Source organism: Mus pahari, chromosome 11 (genome assembly GCF_900095145.1).
Source record: "Mus pahari chromosome 11, PAHARI_EIJ_v1.1, whole genome shotgun sequence".
In the NCBI taxonomy this organism is placed as follows: Eukaryota; Metazoa; Chordata; class Mammalia; order Rodentia; family Muridae; genus Mus; species Mus pahari.
The window spans coordinates 5,536,797-5,559,144 of record NC_034600.1 but is presented as its reverse complement, the minus strand read 5'-3'; the positions used below and the strand labels follow the sequence as shown (position 1 = coordinate 5,559,144).

The following is a 22,348-nucleotide window of genomic DNA, read 5'->3' as shown; positions in this document are numbered from 1 at the left end:
ACAAAGAAGAGGAGGGAGTGGGTGGCACTTGCTGACTACACATGAGACCATGGGTTCACGCATCAGAATCAAATGAAAACAGACTAGAAGAAACTGAAGTGGAAAATGAGTAGAAGTTGTCCACCAGCAATGATGAAGCCAGTAAAAGGGATCCTCCTTGTAACAGGCCTGCTTTAGAAAGCTGTTCTTAGAGACATGAGGCCAGGTAGAGGTTTTTTGGGGGTAGGGGCTGCACCGCAGAAGCTATCCCAGAGACAGACAGTGGTAGAGGTTATAAACTCTGCAGGGAAGGAGGTAGAGGAGACCTCAAGTATCCCTACCCATATAGGAAGCAGTGTCTGTGTAGGAAATCCTTGGGGAGCTGTCATGCTTCAGGCATGACACATGCCAGCATGCTGGCAGCAATTGACTCCCACTGGATTCTCCCCCATCCAGGGCCAGGGCAAGGCTCTGGATGCTGCTGTGGTCCTGCTGTAGCTTGCTGTGTTTGGAGATCACTGGAACTGGTTTACTTCATAGTGGTCAAGATGGAAACATGGAAACAATAATTCTCATTTACACAGATTGTCACTGACACAACAGTCTCATACCCACTACTTCATCAACATCAAACAGCTCAGGAAGTATGTGCGTGAATGCCACCATGCACTTTTATAGGTCCCAAGGCCGGTGACTCCCTGACTTCGCAAACAACACCTAAGGAATATGTACTAGTTCTGCACTTAGAAGTCCTGGCAATGACCAACTTGACCTTTCCTTAGATAGGTTACCTTGTCCTGTTCTCTCAGTACCCCTCCCTCACAACTGCCACCTTAATCCATGCTGATACCACTCCCATCTCTGTTTGCTTCAGCTTGCACATTAAACCATCTATGAAAACCAATAAAAAGTACTTAGGGCACAAAAATCTCTTTGAATGTCATTATTTAATCCTCATGGCTTGGCAAACAGAGCTCAGTTCCTTTTTTACATCTTTGGATTTTTGAGCCCTTGGAAGTTATTTGATGAGATATAAGAAAACGGTAAGATAAAATCATCCACTTGGGTCTTGGAAAGGTTGTATTTGCTTATGGAATTAAGTTTCTTAATTGTTCCCTTTGTAAACACAGGGATGGCCAGCCTATGTGGTCCTTTCTTGGAGGATGGGGTATCTGTGAAACCCTTCAGAAGAAATGTTCCTTTCACGTTGGGCAAATCATCAGATCCAATGAGAGCTGGTTGTAATGAGAAGCAAGGGAAGGAAGAGAGTTGTAAGATGAAGCCACCGGCTTCTGACTTGAGAAAAAGACTGTTCAGCTTTTCAGTCCTTAAAGGTGACTGATCCCCTCCTTAAAGAGGCAACTCTGCCAATGCTCAAGAGCAGAGGAAGGCCTACCCAAGTCACTGTGAGGAGATGGCCTTGAGTCCTTCTGCATGCTGTATCTGGTCAATACTACCTCTTCTCCTATACTTCTTGTTTCCTATGCTATTTTCTACTTGACCCATCTACCCCTCCTTCATTTTACATCTGTCTTCTCTTGTGTTTGTTTTTGCCTGTTTGCTTTTTTTGAAACAAGATCGCATGCAGCCCGAACAGGCTTTAACCTTACATATAGATGAGGCTAACCTTGAATAGGAATTCCTGATCCTGTTTTTCAAAGGCTGGGATTATAGTTATGTGTGACTTGGGTTGAGTACTTATTGTTCTATGATGGCATAATGGAAACACATGTTTGGTTTACAACTTTTAGGGTTTATAGTATGTATCTTTTAAACTATCCCAGTGTACCTTTGATTTGTACTGCGTAAGCTTAGTCATATTTGATTTGAGCTTCATTTGCAAAATGCTAAAAGATGCTTTGGTCATCACTGGACCACATATGTGATAGTTGTCTTATGGGACAACACTGCCTAGTGATACTGCAGCCAACTTAGTTTGTAGAGCATACTGTTTACACAAGGACACACTCTCAGAACCTGTTTCTGCCATTGTGACTCATGATTCTGTGAGAATCTAGCAATTGGGATGTTATTGCTGCCTTCTCTTCTAGTGTAGACATAATCTCCAAATGTTATGAACCTCAAAGCATTATTTAGCTTGATGTGGTTGCCAATTAAAATGATTTAAGCAACATGAAAGTACATTTTGTAATGTCCCCATATGAGCATTCCCTATTTCTCTGAATTCCTATCAGTGTGTCCCCTTTAGCCACTCCTGCTACTGTTCTGTGTTGATGAACTTTGTGAAACCCTTTTTGGATCTGAACTGTATTTGTACTGGGAAGCAAATTCTAAGTTAGCAGAATGCATTCACTGCAGTGGTTTAGCTCTTCTCAAGTTGCTCCTATACGACAGACTCAGCTTCATTTTCTCTGTGCTTGATGTGTCACACATCGTTTTAGGCTATTTTAAGATTTTTCCCTGTGGCTGCATCTCAGCAGTTTGATGAATACCGTGATGACTTGGGAGTTGTGTTTTATTTTTCCTCAGAGTTCTCTGGATCTCTTCCAATTTTCATGTTTGAGGTTTGCCCAAATGCTATTTGTTCAGTAACCCCTCTACATTTTCTCTTCTTCAGAGCATCAATTCAGCTCTAACTGGTATGCTGGAAGCTTGGCTCCACTGACTGCTGTTTTGTTTCTGTCTTCAGATGGGCATCTATGTTTCATAGGCTAGCCTAGAACTCCTGAGCCCAAGTGATCCTGCCTCAACTTCCTGAGTGTCAGTAATACAGGTGTGTGTGTCATACCCAACAATAATAGCACTACAAACACACGCTTATGGGAAAAACAGAAAAATAAAACAAGCATTTCAGGGGCCATCCAAATTATCAAGGATGGTACAAAAATGTGGTCAGTCACAGTGAAGTCTGAACTAGACCTCTTTACCATGCCCTTATTCTATGAAAATGTCAACACAATGCTTTTAGAAAAGTTGCACTACAGAGCTGAGCACTCATTAGCAGTCTGTTGTTGCTCCTCAGTCCATGAATGAAAGATATGTGGACAAACTCCTTATCTCACCACAGTCCAAATGGGAACTTCTGAGTCTGACTTCAAGGGTCAGTTTGGCTTGTGCATGCCTATGAGGGTGGGGTGGGGTGGGGTGAGACAATATCACAAGATTCTTCTTATCAAGGGGAGTAGAAGAGCAGGAGGAAAGGATGAGGTTGGGCCAATGGGCTATATGCCATGAAATATAAAGTTACAGCTTGAGAAACTGAAAACGTAAGAAGGTTCCCTAGAGCCTGCATGCCCAGACCTGTCCCTCCTCAGAGATGATCTATGGAGACCCATCTTACACTTGTTCTAAGTCATGGAGTGTAAGCTGACTTTATGTAGCACCCCAGGGTTCTTTCATGGCTTTGTCTCTCAGAGGTTACCATGCTGAAGCAGCTGCTGGAGTCAGGATTGTCTCTCATTGTTGCTTTGGGAAAGAGAATGTTCTAATATTGGTGTGTAGAGAGACCTTTATTCCCTCAGTGCTCAGAACTGGGTATGCTATCACAGGCACCCGTGTGGGCAGTTGCACCCCTCCACACCCTGGCTACCCACCCTAAGCAAGTCCCACTGCTTTTGACTTGTGCTCTGCCTGGTAAGGACCCCCAATTCAGCTTCAAGCCTACCTCCTACCCCAGGACCCAGGTGTAATGAATCTCTGAGTGCCATGTGCCTTGAACAACTGTACTGGGGGTACCTTTAAAGATCCTTGGGGATGTGTCACCCAGTATACATATCTGAGACTGCATATTTGCATTAGCATTTTAATTGGTAATACTAAAGGGATATCTGAGACCAACGTTGGTCTTTTCAATCACTGAATCAGGTTGATACTGAGACTTGGATTTCAGTTCACTACCCTAGAATCTTCTCATCCAGGAAGGTACAGATAAGGGTGAATGTGTCCCACTTAGAGCATCCTTTTAGGTGACCAACTCTCAGAGAAGAGCCTGGCACCAGGAGGAAGAACGCTATAGAGGAGCAAAAGAAACCATTTTCAACTACACACAAACCTTCAGGGATGCCAAGGCTCAGGGCATACTTCAACTGTTCCTAACACATTCCTCTTGCCTTTGGAAGTACTTCTTTGCAGCTTACTCCTCTCCACAGCATTTCTCCTAAAATATGACCAGCTTGAATGCTGGCAACTATGACCAGCCATTAAATGACAACATAAGCTCATAGGACATTTGTGGTTCCATAGCTGGGAAATACACTGGGCAGCTGCTCCTTTTTGTTTTTTGTTTAAAAAAAAAAAAAAAAGAAAAGATTTATTTTATTTATGAGTACACTGTACCTGTCTTCAGATACACCAGAAGAGGGCATTGGATCTCATTACAGATGGTTGTGAGCCACCATGTGGTTGTTGGGAATTGAACTCAGGACCTTTGGAAGAACACTCAGAGAGGAGTCATCTCTCCAGCCCCCATATGCTCCTTTCAATGCAGAAACAAACCTATCTTTTGCATTGATCTCTGAGAAAGGTTTAACGTATAATATCCACAATATTTTCTATATTCTGTATTATTAGAGGTTAAGAAAAATGTCACAGCCAAAGAAATTTATTTTAAAATAGAAACATACATACATTAGGCTTTAAACAATCAAATTTTAAACAAAAGGGAAAAAGAGCCATTTGATCCCAGAGTCTGTATAGAACGACTTTTGTGTGTAAAATCCACATAAGGAGCACTTGGACAAGCTGACGTGGAAATCCATCATGCTCCCTACCCTTGCGTGCTCAGGTGTCCACTGGCTGCCATGGGACATCATGCACTGAGAGCTACCCTTGGGTGACTGCCCACTGGCACTATCACCAAGACCCAAGTTCATGTGGGGTGTATGGTTAAGTGCTATGGTTCCTTCCAAACATGAGAAGAGAGGGTGCTCAGGGATACTGAGAAATGCTCAGAGGGATTTGGCAACGCAGAAGATGTGGTATCTAGGAATTCTCCTGAAGCCCCCAGGAATACTCATGGCCCAACTGTGCTGTGCAGTGCAGTGCCGCCTGGGAGCCCGGGCCGAGATGCTCAGTCTGGGTGGGGCTTCCGCTTGGGCTGCTCCTCATAAGACTCCCCAAATTCATTGACCCTGCTCTTATCCACAGGGTAAAGCCTGCAATGGTAGAGATGGATGACTATTAGCAAGGCAAGTCCTTATGTCCTTGAGAGAACACAGCTCCTCTGAAAACATCCTAGTATCTGGGCCACCTCAACATCTGGAACCTCCATAGGTCCTGGGGCTGCCTCCCATTTCTCATGTGTCCCATTCTGTAGCATTAGGAGATGAGAGCTGGGCTAACCAGAGAAGGACAGCAGCCCTGCAGTACAGTGGGGCCTGGAGAGGTCTCCATGTGTAGAACTGTGGAAAGTTCCAGGCACAGTTACAAAAACACTAGTTCTAGATGCTTCCATGGCTTCAAGCACTTTGCCTACAGTGGCTATGCTCTTCAATACTGAAACTTCCTTTCCCACTCTAGCAACATACCCTGCTTCTATGAAGACACCAAGGTAAGGAGGGATGCGGTGCCCACTGTTTGGAATTCTCCCTGGTGCCCCACAAACAACCAGACCTCAGCTTTAAACAAGCCCACTTTCACCAAAAGCTTTGGAGCTGGATCTCTGCATAAATACTTGGAACCACTTCAAGGGCTCTGCTGGCTTGATATGGGACTCCTAAGAACAACCCTGCACCAGGTAAGTCAGGGTTTCCCACAAGCTTACTCCTGCCTTCAGGTGTGTCAGGGAACCAAGTATGGATATGAAAACCTAGGAACAAGGCCTCATTCAGCATGTGGATTTGGTACTGTGTTATGACAACACCCTTCTCAGACACACACGTGCTTGGACAAACAGTCCTAGCCCAAGAACATCTGCAGGAACATCAGCTGAAGTAGCTTTGGGAAGACAGGCTCATCCTGTAGAAGATGGCCACAGCTTAGGAAGCTAGGAGAAGGAGCTGTCACCATATGGAGATTGGGGGTTGGAGGTGGGGCAGCCTCTACTGCCAACTATTAGAGGATGGAAGGTGAGGCAGCAACACTCCATACAGAAGCCTTTTCCTCAACAAAGACTCAAGTTCTGAGGTCAGGAGATGGGTAGCCTGAACCTCTATCAGTTTTAAGGTTTGTTTTAGGAAATTCCCAAACCTGGCCCTACTCCAGACACAACCCACAGGCTGGGGCAGATGGAAAGGCCAGATTCCAGCCCAGAAGGGAAAAGGGAGGACAGGTAAGCATTTGCATGTTAGTGTATGTCCTAGAGGCTCTTCCTTGGCTAAGCTGGTAGCTTGGCTGTGCTGTTGGTCTGAGGCCCTGGTTGCTACTACCTACTGCTGCTAGGTACAGACCAGGCCCAGATGAGGGAACCACTGACCTTTACCTGCAGGGAATGCAGCCTAAAAGAAGACCTGCAACCCACCACTACCTCATACTGGAGACGTGTGCTTGAGGACTATTTGCTGGACTCTCAACAACTGTGCAAAGAATAATCCTGCACTGTGTTGTTACACGACATAGCTGGAACCTATTTTGGGCAACAAAGAAAAGCCACCACCTGCCAATCTGCCCAAAAAGACAAGTGCAGGGCTCTACACTGGGGAGGTGCTGCATGTACACACTCACCACCGCTGGTAAAGGTAGACCAGGAAGACCACATCATCTCTGAAACAGGCCAGCCGGTGCGATGTGGGCATGGTGATGATGAAGGCAAACACATCATCAATGAAGGTGTTAAAAGCCTACAAAGCAAGATGGAGCAGTGAAACTAACACAGAGATGGAGTCCTATGTTTTATAACCCAAGTTGGTGAGCTGCCCCTCAGCATATGGTGGGACCTATAACTGTAATGTTCACATCAAGTGAGTGATAGATAGAGCAGAGATACCAGAGCAGCACCAGCAGGACAGCAGGTTCTCAGGCCCACAAGGTTCTGCAGCTTTCTGTGCTGGGAGCCAAGAAGTTAGCTGGGAAAGACGAACAGAGCAGCACTGGGACTGGCTCCTTAGAGAACTGGAAATCCTTCCAACTAGCTCAGCCTCAGCAACCCTTTATGAATGGTTCTGGTCACTGCTGGGAAGATACAGGGGTCTGGTTTCAAACACTCAATTACTGGGGCAAAACATATTTACATTTTGACAATTTTGCCAAAAATGGAACATGGCCTTTCACTCATAATTCTCTCATACCATGACTGTGAGAACCTTTATCCTGCATGGTTTGATGCATGATAAAAAGATGTCTTAGTTTTTCAACAAAGTGGACAGGGCCAAAACTACTGTGTGTCTGTGTACATAGGTGAGCTCACATGAATGTACCCCACAAAGAGTCTTCCACCCACTCTTGGCATAGACCTATGGCTTACCTTGTAGGTAAAGGCCTTCCAAGGCAGATGTGCCACTGACTTCATCTGAAACAAGGAAGATGTCATAGGTCAGCCAGAGGTATCATAGAGAAGATAGGGGTATTGCCTTAGCAGAGACTCCTTGGCCTTACCTTGTAATTAACAAAAAGCTGGGGCAACATGAAGAGGAAGCCAAAGGCATAGACACCTGTGGAAACAGAAAACATCCATGAAAAAGAACCAAACATACATTCTGCTGGGGCACCCAGCTTCCAAAAGACCTCTACTGGCCTTGTCACAGTGCAGCTTGCTGGCTAATAAACTCACCAAGAGCCAAGGACATATCAGAAAAGCAGCACACTTTTTACTGATTGCTGTTGACTTTTGTTCCCAGGATCAAGCAAGTGCTGGGCACCAGGGTCATCAGAGGTGCACCGGAGAAGGTGCCAGGATTAAGTCTGGGACTCATCCCTGAAGCATGGCCATCCAGAACTACCTGCTTACTGTGAGGCTGCCTGACCTTACTACTGCTCGTTGGTACACCCCAAAGCATGAGACTACAACTCTGACACTTAGCCATGGGACACACCCAGTATATAGAGACCATGTGCTGTGAACCATACACAGAGCAACATGGCATCGACTAGCCTCCCAGCTTGTCCACAAAAGGTAACTTAACATACTCTGGGAAATTCTATGGATGGAATATCAGATGGGATCTGAATGCTAGGGTTGCCTATTTTTTGGGATAATAAACAGACTATCCACTGGAGTATTTATTCAAGCTCAGCAATGGGCTTGCTTGATGCTCAAGCACCACAGTGCTGGGTACTGTACGCGTTCTAAAGGTAAGGGACTAACTAGTCTTTAATCCAAGAAACCTATCCCACAAGTGATGGAGAGGAACAGGAAAGGCAGCACCCACTGTAAACATTATCACCAAGGAGACACATGTACTTACCATTCACAAAGCTGTTGATGAGCCAGGAGTACCAACTGAAACAGAAGTAAAGGAGCTGTAACCCTCAGAGAGGCTATGGGCATGTTGCTCAATGTTAAAATGAAAGGAAAGTACCTTCCTGAAAAAACTATTTTGACACCCAGGGTAGCCAGGATGCCAAGACAGCCTGCAGAGAGCACTCTGTGGAAGCAGACTCATGTGGAGAAACACCACTCCGAATCAACAGATTTCATTCTGTACATTAGTTGTACTTCAGTGAGATAGGAACCTTTGTACAGCATTCAACCCTGGGATCCTATCTGGCCATTCGTACCTATCCTAATACCAACCTGACCCCAGAAACACACTGCCCACCTTTCTCCACTTGACACAAGGCCCTGAGCCTTCTCCTAGTCCTTCCGACTGTTCTTGTCTAGCTGAAACCAGTGAGCACAGCAGCAGCCTAGTGTTAGCTTTTTCCTCTTTCCAACTATCCAATCTCTGGACTCAGAAGTCAGTGATGAAGTAGGGGAAAGCTTGCACTTCCCAAATTCAAGCTATGTATTCCTCTGTTTACCATGTGGTCCCTTTGATGGTGGTGGCCTTTGATTTCCTGAGATACATAAGGGCATGTCATTGTCTCTGTCCTTTCACAACCCAGAGGAGATAAAGGCTTAGTACTGACTTTCAGAGCAACAGCAGATTCTGGCCTCTATCTGAGAAGAGCCCTGGATTCCTGGCAGCCCTAGGATTGGGGGACTGGAGTTGGGGGTGGGTTACTAGGTGCAGATGCCCTGTGTTCAGAAACCAAACTAGGCTTTCAGCTGAGAAGACTGAGGGTGTGAATTCTGCAGCACCCACCTCTTATACTTGATATTCAGGAGTGAGTAGACAGCACCCCCGACACAGAGAGGGTAGAGCAGATAAGACAAGTACTTCATGGCCTGCGAGGAAAGGCAGTTTCCCGTTAAATACCCCAACCAGCAAACACCTCAGCAGATGCATCATTAACTTACGATGGGAGCAAGCCACACGGTGGGACTCCAGTAACATTTCAGGTGATAGCACAACTGTGTCTAATGGCCATGGAAGTCTGCCAAGACCCCAAAGCAAGACTCTGAATGTACACCATGGGCAGCAGTGACTTTGACGCATCAGATATGCTGCCTGCATCAGAGTGGCAGATTCAGCCAGGAGAAACCAAGGAAGCCTGCAGTCATAGACCCAGGCTGCACCTGCACCACAGGCCCTGTATTGACTCTGGTTTGTTATTTGTTATCATCTCACTGAATCTAAAATGCAAATATCTGAGCTATGAATCGAAACACCAAAACCATCCTGCACAGAGACATCCTGTTAAATCCAACATGTCTCACTCCCTAGCAGCAGTGGAAAGCTACTAGGGTCTAGGTGCTAGAGTGCTTCCTGTGGACTCCGTATGAATGCACAGAGAAGCCAGCTGGCTAGTAGAAATGATCTCCTAAGCAGCAGGAATTGTACAGGTAACAAACTGGGAAACAGTGGCCTGGGAGCACGTTCCTTCCCTGGAAGAGGGCACACCCACATGTTCTCTCTTGGAACTGCTATTTAGGCCGGTTCCATTGCATTCCCAGGACAGGCTCCCTGAGATTACTACAAGAACCCAATAACTTGTGGTGTCACAGGGTCCCCAATTGCTTACCTGAGCATCATACTTCTCAGTCTTCCTCTCAGATTCACTATGGGTGCCAAACTGTTGTAAGATTAATATAATGTCAGTTGACTCAGGAGACTTTCACCACAGCAAAGCTGGCACTGGAGCAATAAACAGTGTAGGCCCACTGCACTACCCTCAGTGCCAATACTGGCTGTACCCAGCCTCTGGCCTAGGCACTGGCTACTCCTGCCCCTGTTCCACCATCACAAAGGCCCAGAGTTAACCCAGTCTTCTGATGAATCAGGTGAAGAAAGAATTAGCAACTGATTAGAAAGCTGTTGGGAGCTCTATTAGTGAAGTCCTACACTAAGAACTGCAAAGCCCACCTCCCCTGTGTGAGGGCCCTCCCCATCCCATGGGGGAGCTCTAGCATGCATGTGTCCGTGTTCTGGGAAGCTCTGTACCAGGCAGCAAAGACAGGATAAAGTGTCTTCAGAAGGTTCAAGCACTAACTTGATGGGAACTACCAAATGACAGCCTGGCCAGTCTGCTCAGGAAAAGCTGTATCTGGAGTAGTCACTAGAGGTCTCACCTGAAACACAGGTCTCAAGCCCCTCCAGGCTACTGTAATTTTCAATGCCTTCTTCACTTTCCAAAGCTGAAGGGAGACAGGAAATGTACATTTAATTCTGAGATGCTGGATAAGGAAGACAGGCACCCTCACTCCTGGGCCCATTAGTCACTGATTCTCTTCCCTTCACCTCTCATGGCCATCTGTGGACTGGGCAGGCTCTGTACCACATACACTCATGGCTGTCCACTAGGTGGAATGTGCAGTCACAGGTAAAACACAAGGAAACCAGTACTCACACCTACTCTAAATCTAGCCAGTCTTCATCTTGGGCCCCAAGTCTTTCTCTAGACTTACTAGGATCCATGGCCTCAACGTCCTCACTGTAGCCTTGTGCCAGCAGCAGAGATGGATTTTCATGCTGTCACTGTGACTGCCACCTTACCGTGAAACCCATATCTTAACAAGCATTTACAAGGGCAGGTACTCAACAGAACCAACTCTGAGAACTAGACCTCTGGACCTGGCCCACTTGGTGCCTTCCTTCCAGACTGGGCCCCTATGACTCATTTCTATAAGCACCTCACAACTGAACAGGGTCACAAGGTGTCAAGTGTCATTAACTACTATCCACATGACTGTTACATTGCAACTTCCTATCAAACCAGGAGCTTCTTCAGTGTCATCCTTCTGTTTCACTTAGAGCTTATCAAACTTGTTAATATGGGTCTAACACGATCTACTGTTCCAAGATGTACCCTTAGATACCTTACCCAGCAGCTGCCTCTCTAAACCTGTTTCTTGAGGTGTGTAGGTCTTCAGATAGCCTGTTTCGGCACTCAGAGCAGCTCAGCAAGTGTTGAAGTTCACATACATCAGAAACCCCACTCCTGACCCAGCATGGTTCCTGGAACTCACCTCAATGGCAGCTCCAACACCTGCAGGGATCAGCACCAGCAAGCTTGTCTGTTCATCCAGCAAGAAGAGGAAGATGACCACAGTGCTGAAGCAACGCCAGAGCACTGGGACATGAACACACAAAGAGGTGAGGGCAGATTGTATCTACCCCTTGCACACACGTCCAATCACCTGTAAACCTATCTCCCCTCCTCTCCCCTCCCTCTCTTCCATCAGCCACAAGCAGCTGTGCTGGAGGTGGAGCTTAGAGTAGGGCCTGTACCTAAGAGCGTACAGTCCCTGGGTTTTATGCCTAGCACCAGGGGAGACAAAAGGGATAGCAGAACACCCTGCATCTCTCTTCAAAGCACTCTAATTACCAGAAGCCAGATGGAGCAGAGGGTAGAGGGCATGGTCTAAGCAGGTACCAGATCTGAGTGACAGCCGAGATAGTCGAGCACAGACACTGGTTGGCTGCCCGGGCTGAGTGCTTCCATACTCTATACTCTCTTGCTTTGTACCATTCTAGGGTTTGTTTCTTTTATAAAGCTGTGCTTTTGCTCACAGGATGGACTCTGCAGCCATGGCTACAGTTACCAGATTCAGCAGGAAGCTTCTCCACAGGTGCCTGATGAAACACTGAACGGCTTCCCTGGAAGACTTGTGTTTTACACTCAGTGGCCAGATCCTGACAGACAAATCCAGCTCTTGCTGGAGCAGCCTCTCTCTTCTATCCCTTACCCTCGCACCTACACTTACCTCCAAGCCTGCCACCATCATGACAACTACTAGCCACTGCCCATCATGACAACTACTAGCCACTGCCCATCATGACAACTACTAGCCACTGCCCATCATGACAACTACTNACTACTAGCCACTGCCCATCATGACAACTACTAGCCACTGCCCATCATGACAACTACTAGCCACTGCCCATCATGACAACTACTAGCCACTGCCCCTTCTTTTACACAGCAGAACCATCATACTGGATCTTAACTCAGTGAAATGATTCTGCAAAGTCAGGTCTCCCTGATGAGGACACTGCTCCAAGTACTGGTGACTTATTTTGAAAACTGACTCTAAAGCCAGCAGCCAGAGCCCTATTAAGCAGGAGGAAGCTGGCTGACAGAAGGTCTGGTGCTGTACTGGAATCTATGAGCAACCAAGCTGCCCAACAGGGTCACGCACCTTGTGCCTCCACAGGCAGCCCAGCTCCACACCCTCATATAGAAGGCCTGTGCCCTGTGGCCTTCAGCCTCAGTGGGATTCAGAGATGCTCACTGACTGCTGAGACAGGGTCTGGGGTTATGCTGCACAACTTAAGAGGCCTCTCATAGCCAAGTACAAATCCAGGACTGTTGAGGAGCAGGCAAGAGTTGCAAGCTTCTCAGGGAGCCCCTGGGCAGGTGGACTGTTCCTGGGCCCTACCTGCTTTGGTAGACATTCCAATCATGCTCTTCTTTTTCTTCCAGAAACTGATGTCACTTTTAAATGCCAGGAAATCAAAAAGAAGCTGTAAAAAACAGACAGGACAGCAGCTTGCAGTCTAGTCACTTACAACATTTTCACTGACTGAGAAGGCAGTCCACAAGTACACTAGGCTCAAACCTTGAGTTTTACAAGACATGTTCACCGTCTATGGAACCCACCACTACACGTTTCAAAGGCCAGAATTGTGGAACTTGGAGGGAGACATTAGTGGAACATTTTTCAAACACACATATTTGACTCACATTGCAGGGAGATTATATCTTGGGATGTGGCCAACCAGGTATCCCAACCTAGGTATCACCCATTACTTGTAACAGTTAAGTTTCTTACTGTGTGACCTCTTACAGTCACCCTTGTAGACACTGGCCTTATAAAGTTACATCTGCTTTGTAGTAACTAATACCCAGAAGGTCCACTATACACACCCCCCCCCCCCCGCACTTTGTACCCTGACTGTATCCAGCACACTGTCAGAGCACTCTAGTTCCTCTGTGACACAAGACATACACAGGTAGGACTGTTCACTTTCCTAGCTGGCCAACACAGTTCTAGAGGTACTGGCTCCTAGACAACGAACAATAGGGGCCAGAGGCTGTGCAGAACCCAGGAACTAGGTCAATTGACCCCAGCTACATGTGCCAGTGCCCAATGAACCACCCCAATGTTTGTTCCTATTCCCTATGACAAGAAACCAGGGGACAGCTCACGTGAAAGGCTGCAACAAAGAAGGTCAATGCTAAGAGATATAAGTTGGTGTCTACGAAAATCCCCTTCAATTCATCTGCATCTTTTTCTGAAAACCCTGTAAGGAAAACACATTATAATTCAAAAAGAGCCATTTTCGTCTTATCTAACATCACAAATATCCTTCTGACTGTAGAAAACGTACATCATGTCTATAGTAAAAGTCAAAGAAAGTGTGGCATTTAAAATGCTGTGTTCTGAATAAAGCCGACTTCAGTTAACTCCTACAGTCACATTCTAAGGGATAAAAGGAGCTAAAGCATTGTAAGCTTCTTGACCACAAGGCCAAAGGCGACCCCACAAATGACCCCCAGCAGGAAGCACAGCAGTGTGGGTCTATGTCAGCTGTTGAACAAGCAGTCACAGCATGGCTTGGATTCACCAAACACCCGATTCCACCCTGGCCTGGGGCCCTGGGGCCACCCACCGAACTGCTGCAGGGAGTATACGGCATCCTGCATGTGGATCCAGAAGCGCAGCCGCCCCAATGAGATCTTGTCGTAGGACACAGTGAGTGGCAGCTCAGTGGTAGATCGGTTTATCACCTGCCACCAAGAAATCCATAGGTGAAGGAGGGCTATCAAACATGGCCAGGACTCAGTGTAACACCCTGCAGCATGCGCCAGATCCCAATAGATGCTGATACCCTACAGGTCCCTGCATAACTTTGTGCAGCTCCATGCCAGCCCCAGTGGGCCTTGCAGGGTTCAAGGTCTGATGGCAGGTCATTCTTCTTCATAGGTCTTCCATGTTCAGACTGAGCCTTTTCCACTGGATGGGAGCTCTGCCTGCCAGCTACTGTCTCCAATCTGAACCACTCACTGAGCACTCATCTTTTCACCAGCTACATTCGTGTATTACTTCTAACTGTGAGCTCATCGTTCTAAGTAGCACCTGTTCCATGTGTCTCCAGCATTTTTTAAGCTGCACAAGTCCTGAGAACTGGAAGATAGGCTCACAACTTACATTGGTTAGAAACTGCTCAGCTCACTAGCTGAGCCAAGGGAAGGTAAGAATGCCTGGCTGAGGTACCATGGCCCTATCCTAGATGAGTGAAGACTGAATACAAGAAGGGCATGCCTAAATACTTTCAGGCGAACCATGAAGAAACAGTACTTCAACTAACACTGCAGCAGGTGAAATGTGGTCACGTTGATGGTGCAGGACGTGTCATAAGCTGACACACATCATCTATCTAATCTTCCTGCCCCAACCTCCTGCCATCAACACCATTGGTGTCAAAGGCATGACGGTCACTCACAATGGAGCTAGTAACCTGAACTGTGTCAGGGTTAAGCAGCCACCAGGCTTAGGACTTGGAACCTAGGTGCTGGGGCTCTTCCAAACACAGAAGCCTGCTTTATTGCAGGCAGCAGAGGCTTCTGAACACACCCTAAATGGCTAGACTTGTCCCAGAGATGACACTGTAAGATCCCATCAGACAGCTTGTTGGCTAGACCACCCTAGCAGACCAGGCTGTCCTATAAAGACAATATTCCTGAGAAATGGTTCACATGAGACAAAGCAAAAGATACAAAAATAGGCACCAAAGCAAAGCTAGTTGCCTACACGCTCACTCACTCCTATGTCTAAGTAGGGTTTGCCAAAGGTACTGTAGTGTGTAAGGATTCCAACAAGAAGGACCACTAGAACACAATCTGCAGATGCTGGCCTATAGCCTCTGCCTCTATCTACATCTGGATACCTAGGCACAAAAATACAGTCACTGGACACAATTTCCCAATTGCTTATAAGAAGTCAGCACTATTAGGTCTTGCAGTATGATTAGACAGCCCCAGGTTTACAAAGTACAGCTTGTACATTTCACAGAACCCAGTGTTATGAGCTTTAAACAAGGAGAAACCAAGTCAGAAAAGGGGGGAAGGAGTCAGTCAGACCTCCTTACTACCGACTGCCCTGTCCCTAACCCACAGGTCATCCAAGTGCAGGTGAAACCCCAGGAAAGACCTTGTATTAGGGACTGTGGGGGCTTATCATACTGAGCCACAGCTAGAATAAGCCCAGGTAGGCTCTGAGGAGAATCCTGTTTTAAACTCCCTGCTCTCTAAGCCTTGATTCTGTTCAAGAGGAGATCTAGGCTGGCTGTTAGGGAACACTAACTAATGACAGTGGGAGAGGCACACAGGTACTCACTTATAATCTTTTCTTACCTGTGAGAGTCAAAGCTCTCCTTTCCTATCCCAACTTATTTCCACTGTAAAGAACACTGACACAGCTCCTGACAGCAACTACTACAACAAACATGAGATATTAAGCATGGTATTTGATGCAGTATTAACCACTGTTATTCTCCTTATAATGCAAAGCCAAAATTCAGCCACATTTCTGCTACTCTCAAAACACTCTTGTTCTCTTTGGAAAAACAGCATCTTTATTGCCTGTAACAAGAGTAGCCATTTCACCTCCACAGGATTATTAGCATTGCTCATGGCTATACTAGGAGTTGTGGCTCCCTCCGAGGCTTCGTTCAGATATGAATCTCTGGTTCCACAGCAGGACTATCCCTAAGGGCAAGAAGCTGTGCAAGAAACTATGAAGCATCACAAGCTCGCATACCAGGAGCAGGCATGCAGGCCTTTCTGGTGGAGCTCTGTGGAACTACCACCTAAGATACTGATGAATACTCTAAGTATATCACCAGAAGGAGACCCCACAAGCAGCTACCACAAGAACTAGAGTCCGACCAGGTACTGAGACCTCTATGTGGGCCCAACATGTGCTAAGAGGCATCACTCCACTCTGAAGGAAGCTCTGTGCTGTATCCAGGCACTGAGAGAGAACATGGCTCACCATCAGGTCTTTCACCCGGTTGCTCAGCTGGTCAATGAACAGGATGGGGAGGTAGTGCACTGTCTTCCCAAGCTGAATCCTGGGGGTTTGAAGCACAACAACCTGCAATCAGTGTCAGATTTATCTCCTTGGGTCACTAAATACATTGAGAAACTAGGAGTATCCCACCCAGCATCACTATTGGCTGTATCTTGGCTACTGGTATCTTAGAACTTTCCAAACAGAAGCAAGAGATGGTAGCATCCTATGACATCAGGTATAGCCACCAAGTAGGAAGACCCACATAGCTCCCTCTAAGTGAATGGTAGGGCACTAGCTATGACACAGGGTAGCCTGGAAGGAAGCTACCCAGACACTGTAGGAGGGTATCTGAGAGGAAGGCTGGAGACAAGGTCAGAGCTGGCCCTTTCTGTACCAAATGCTTAAAATTTGGAGCATGTACACAAATCAGAATGTATATAAAAAAATAGGGCTGAGGATTTAGCTCAGTGGCAGAGGAGTTCTTGTTTAACAGGTACAATGTCCTGTATGAAATCTTTGACAATACCAGAGAAATTATCTGTTGTGAATAGAAGTGACTCTCAGCCAGCCATTCTCAGAAGCTACATGGCACCATGAGGGCACACTGATGGATCTCGGTGCTGGGCTTCCTGAACACCATCACAGGTACACATAACTAAGGATGGCAAGCAATATTTAGGTCATACAACCTAGAGATGAAATCTTTAAGTGAGCCCAGTTACAAAATCCCACATTTCATGGCCCAGGTAGCATGAGGACATGGCAAAGGCCAAAGAGTGTACAGTAGTCACAGCTAACTTATGCTTTTTGTTTCAGTGCAGGTGGGACACTTTCCTAAAGGGCAAGATGTACCAACTGGAATTTCACTCTTTCTCTCAATTTTGTCAGTCACCTTGACTATTATAACCTCCAGGTGGTTAAGCAAAGAGCTGGATGGGTTCTCTGGCAGGGCAGCTCACAACACAGGCAGGGTCCAGAACTCAGGTATGGCATACTCTATTCGGGCTCACCAAACTGATGCCTGCTCTGCCATCAGTTCTAAGAGTAGCTTCCCTCCCTAGGTTCCATTTGAGACTTACATCTTCATGTACCGATGCACATCTGCAGGCAGTGAGGAACCATCAAAGACAAAGTCATCCACCATCACATTCAGGGTCAGTCTTGGTCGCCAGTGAGAGATGGGTTCATCTAGGGCATTTGATGGCTTCTTCTCTGCTTCTATCTGTTGCTATAGGATACAAATTGAGGCTGTACTACCTGAGACCAGCCTGTGGCAACAGGGTAGTCTTGGCCTCCATCTGAGAAGCTACTGGCTCCCTAGCTACTGGCAAAAGTGGGAAAGGAGGCCGACTTGGCTGTTCTAGCAACCTTGGGCTATCAGTCTCAGAGCACATTTTCATTCCTCCTACTTGGTTCTTTTTTTTGTTTTTGTTTTTGTTTTCCAGACAGGGTTTCTCTGTGTAGCCTTGGCTGTCCTGGAACTCACTTTGTAGACCAGGCTGGCCTCGAACTAAGAAATCCACCTGCCTCTGCCTCCCGAGTGCTGGGATTAAAGGTGTGCACCACCACGCCCGGCCCTCCTACCTGGTTCTATGAGACCATGAGGAGGCAATACTGAGGGATCAGTGACTGGGGCTCTAACAGGCGGCCTGCATTCCTGTTGGCTGGGGAAAGACTACCAGAGACAATACTAAAGCAGGTGTAAGTGCATACAGTGCAGTCTTGGAGAGAGGATCAGGAACAGGAACAGGATCAGGATCAGGCATCTCTTCTAGATAAAACTAGACCCAGGGAGGCCAAACCCGGATGACTCGGCTAGGAAGCAGCACTACCCTACTTCCTCCTGAACAACAGCTCTCACACAGCAACAATGGCCACAGCCTGCATTTAATGGTTCCAGAAGCTCCATATCCATCACAAACAAGATACCAGCTTTCTCCTAACGCTACCATCATGAAGCCCTCTCCACCTGTCTGTCCCCAACAGTGGAGGACCACAACTAGAAAGAGGCTTTTAAAATATGCTCCCACCCCTAGACTGTGGCTGCTTTCTGCAAAGCTGCCATCATTCTTATTTTGTGACTTGTCTTAGCTTCTACTCAATATGGACCCAGACAGTGAAGATCTGTTTTCTGCCATTGGCCCATGAATGATTCACTTGCCTCCAACAGTCATAGACTATAGTTCAGACTGGTCTGGAACCTATGGCAACCTTCCTGCCTCAGTCTTAAGTACTAGAGTATCAGGAATGAGCCATCTTGCTTGGCTGAACAACCACTTTTGTGAGTAAAATTTCCTTTGCATATAGTTTTCTACAGGTGAACAAAATATAAATAGTACCTATACCATTCCTATAATTTTGAATTACAAGCATAAATGCCCAGGCATGCAGTCCTACACTGTGTGTGTGTGTACATGCATGTGCCTGTGTATACATGATGACTCTCACCTGAAAGTACAGGTGAACTCTGAAGAATACCTGCCCTTCCAAGAAGGCATATACACTCACCCAAAGATGCACAAGGCCTTGAGCCAGAGAGGGAGTCTGCTAGTGTGCTATGAATCACCACTCATCACTAACCTGATGTACTGTATCTACAAATTCATGGAATACAATTGAAATGAAAGATAATTAATTCAAATTCCTTTAAGCTGCCATTATAAGACATGCACACAAACTCTGAACAAGAGACACAGCCTGCCAGTGACCTGTTACAACTCTTACCTGTGTAGCAGACTCCCCAGTGAGCAAGTTAATTTCTTCTGGTTTGGGGATCATGTAGGTGGTCAGAGTACTGACTACGTGTACCTGTTTCCCATCTTGCCAGGGCAGAATCCCAGCATGATGTAGGAAAATATATGCATACAGCGTCCCGTTGTTTCTTGTTTTCTTTGGTACAGAAACATTAACTGTCCTAAAACAGGAGACCATTTTAAACATGCATATGTTAGGTTCCATGTTTAGTACATAGCCCAGACAGTCCTCAAACTCAAGTTCTTCCTGCCCCAGCTTCCCATGGAGCTGGGATTAAAGGTGTGCACCACCATCCTGTTTTACACTGTTTATACACACGTCAGCTAATCATCTCTTTAGATTTACACAATCTAATTTTAGTTCAGAACCGCTAAAAATGAAACCCACCTGACTTGTGACTTTACTGACGTCAGAACACTACTGTGTCCTAAGCATTATGAAAGTTACATCACTGCCCACCTCCGTTAGAGCCTCAGAAGGGATTACAACTTGCTTTAAAAGGCATGGTGGGAGCTGCTACAGAAGCATACAGGGTGTGGACTCCTCTAAAGCTTCTAAAAAGAGTTGCCTCCACTAGGGAACTGAGAGGGCTCTGAATACACAGGTGCTGACTCTGCACTGTGCTCCGCTGTGGTGTTTCTGGCAGGTGCAAACAGAAGTGGAGCTCAGGACCAGGATCACTCATGCTTCTTCAACTTCTTCCAGGCTCCAAAATGAATGTTTCACTATCTATCCTGGCACAGGGTGATGGATAGGAGGCGGGACATAAAACTAGTGAATGGCACCAGGACGTCCAACCATTTCAAGAGGATGGGCATGGGTAGTTAATAACTACCCTAGGGCCACAGGCTCATAGGCCTGGACAGTGATGGGTGGGAGCTGAAGACTGGTTGGCTAGTGAGCTTGATACCTGTTAGGTAGTACAGGACCTTGATTTGATGAGCAATTTTACAAATTTTATTTGGACTTTTACACATTAAAGTCATATGTCAAATGCTAAGCCATGTTAATTCTCAAAAGTTACTGTACATAGTTGAGCATTGAGACTTATATTCTAATGCCAAAGGTCACTTACTAGTAAGTAACAAGTGAACTACTCCCACTAGGTAGATCAATGTATCATTCCTTGGGAGACTACATGGGCTGTAGTAAACCACACTGCCCTCAGATTGCAGTAAAAGCTACTTGCTAAGTGACAACAAACTTGGCACCTGTTACTTTCAGCCCGACTGTTTACACAGACCCTAGACAGGAGTGCTTCTATAGGATGTCCTCACTCTACACACAATACTATCCATGACATCCTGGAACCCATCTCTAGCAATCTGTCCCACATCCACACCTTTCAAATTTGGACTCCACATCAAAGTCTTCCACGTTCAAGACCAGATCCACATTGTTCTCTGCACCAAGGCTGGACCGTGTGGTGGTGTAAACGCTCAGCTGGAAAGAGTGAGCAAGAATGAATTGCCAAAAGGTCCTGATAGAAAACATGTAACTATTGTGAGAGGGTAGCAATCTGAGGACTACCTCTCAGAGGGTGAGCTTGGGCAAGCTGGCCTTGGGTGACATTGCTGTGAACCAAGAACCTAACTGTAGAGCTGACCTGTCCGGAATTCCCACTAGAACCAGGAAGTGACACAGGTGATGAGAGGGCAGAGCTAGCAGCCTGACTCCCATATGGCTGGAGATTTCCTGGTAACTTCCACTGGGGTCCCGTTAGGAAACACGTGTAGGGCAACTCGATCTCAGTTATAATCGGGGCAAAGCAGGGCACCAAGGGGTAACAAGAGAGCAGCAGAGAACAGAGAAGTCTCAACTCCAGCTCTCACTGCCACCTAACCAGAACACTGGACAGTGACATCAGTGCTAAGGGGCAAAGCTGGTAGCCCGCAACCCGTCTCTGACCAGTGCCAGTAGGGGTGGGTGGTAGCACCCGGCAGGGAGGCGCCTTCTTAGGGCTCCTCGACGCTCACCTGCAGTTTGGGCCGCAGGGCCAGATAGGGCTGGATGCAGTTGGAGTCACCCGAGCACGGACGGGTATAGACGATACCGTACATGACCCAGCAGGTATGCACCACGTACACCACGAACACGCCCACCACCAAGCTGGTAAAAGAACTGCGGCCGCTCCACATGGCGCCGCAACCTGCGGGCCGAGCGCCGCCGCCGCCCGCCGCTCACGGGAGAGCCGCCGCGCGCCGCCGCCGCCGCCGCGGGGAAACCAACGCGCCTCGCGCAGGCCGCCGGCCGCCCCGCATGCTCCCGATACCGACACCCGGCGCCAGGGGATTCGCCGGATTTGCCGGCCGCCGCTTCCGGGAACCGAGCAGCCGGCGGAAGTGGGCGCGCGCGGCCCTCTGGGAGCCAGACGCTCCGCCACGCACTCGCGACCTCACGACGACCGCACGGCCGGTGCGCGTGTGTGACGTCAGTCTCTTGCGCCCTCCTCCCGGCATGCCTGTGGGAGCCTCGGTCGGCCACCAACCTTGTCGGCACCCGGTTCTTGGAAAGATTTTTCTGTGCGTTGATCTTTTTATGCTGGACCCTCTGCAGCCTTACTGCAGGTTGGGGGCGGCGTCCCGGGATGATGGCGGGGACCATAATGCTGGCTCTTCAAAGTCTAGGGTAGCGTCCAAAAGTTAGGAAAACACGGAGGAGACTCAGGAAACTCAAATACCGATTTCTCGGGTGTGAGGGTACTGTGTTGATAACATGCAGTTCAAGATGGTCAGAAAAGGCCAAAAAGACTTTTTACAGGTCACTTGTCCCTTTTGTCAGAAGAATGAGATCCTTTGCCATTATATAAATGTTGATCCCGGCTAACATATGCAGAGGTAATCTCAAGGAGATCTTTTTTTCCGGACTTACACACCCATTACCACTCAGATAAAACCATCTGGGCTCATTAATTTATTTATTCACTTTACATCCCGATGTCAGCCCCTACTCTCCTCTTAGCCCCTCCCCTTTCCCTTCCTCATCTGAGAAGCAGGGAGGCCACTCAGATAAAACCATCAGGGTCCATTAATTGTTCACTTTACATCCCGATGTCAGCCCTCACTCTCTTCCCTACCCCCCTCTCCCCTTCTCTGAGAAGGGGAGGCTCCATTGGGTACCAATCCACCCCTGGCACATCAAGTCACTGCAGGACTGGCC

At 47.2% G+C, this 22,348-nt stretch overlaps 1 protein-coding gene across 1 annotated transcript; it reads right to left on the bottom strand.

Annotated features, from left to right (window-relative positions):
• Positions 1 to 4,526: 4,526 nt before the first annotated feature.
• On the bottom strand, positions 4,527 to 21,557 carry Clptm1l (CLPTM1 like). Its single transcript, XM_021208311.2, has 17 exons — positions 21,166 to 21,557; positions 20,532 to 20,632; positions 19,160 to 19,349; positions 17,515 to 17,663; positions 16,415 to 16,493; positions 14,031 to 14,148; positions 13,567 to 13,661; positions 12,797 to 12,881; positions 11,384 to 11,487; positions 10,487 to 10,552; positions 9,940 to 9,990; positions 9,120 to 9,202; positions 8,280 to 8,314; positions 7,471 to 7,526; positions 7,340 to 7,384; positions 6,601 to 6,716; positions 4,527 to 5,093 (listed from the first exon to the last, which is right to left on the bottom strand). Exons 1-17 carry the CDS (start codon positions 21,325 to 21,327, stop codon positions 5,009 to 5,011), a joined length of 1,620 nt encoding a protein of 539 aa, XP_021063970.1. The 5' UTR covers positions 21,328 to 21,557; the 3' UTR covers positions 4,527 to 5,008.
• Positions 21,558 to 22,348: the final 791 nt, after the last annotated feature.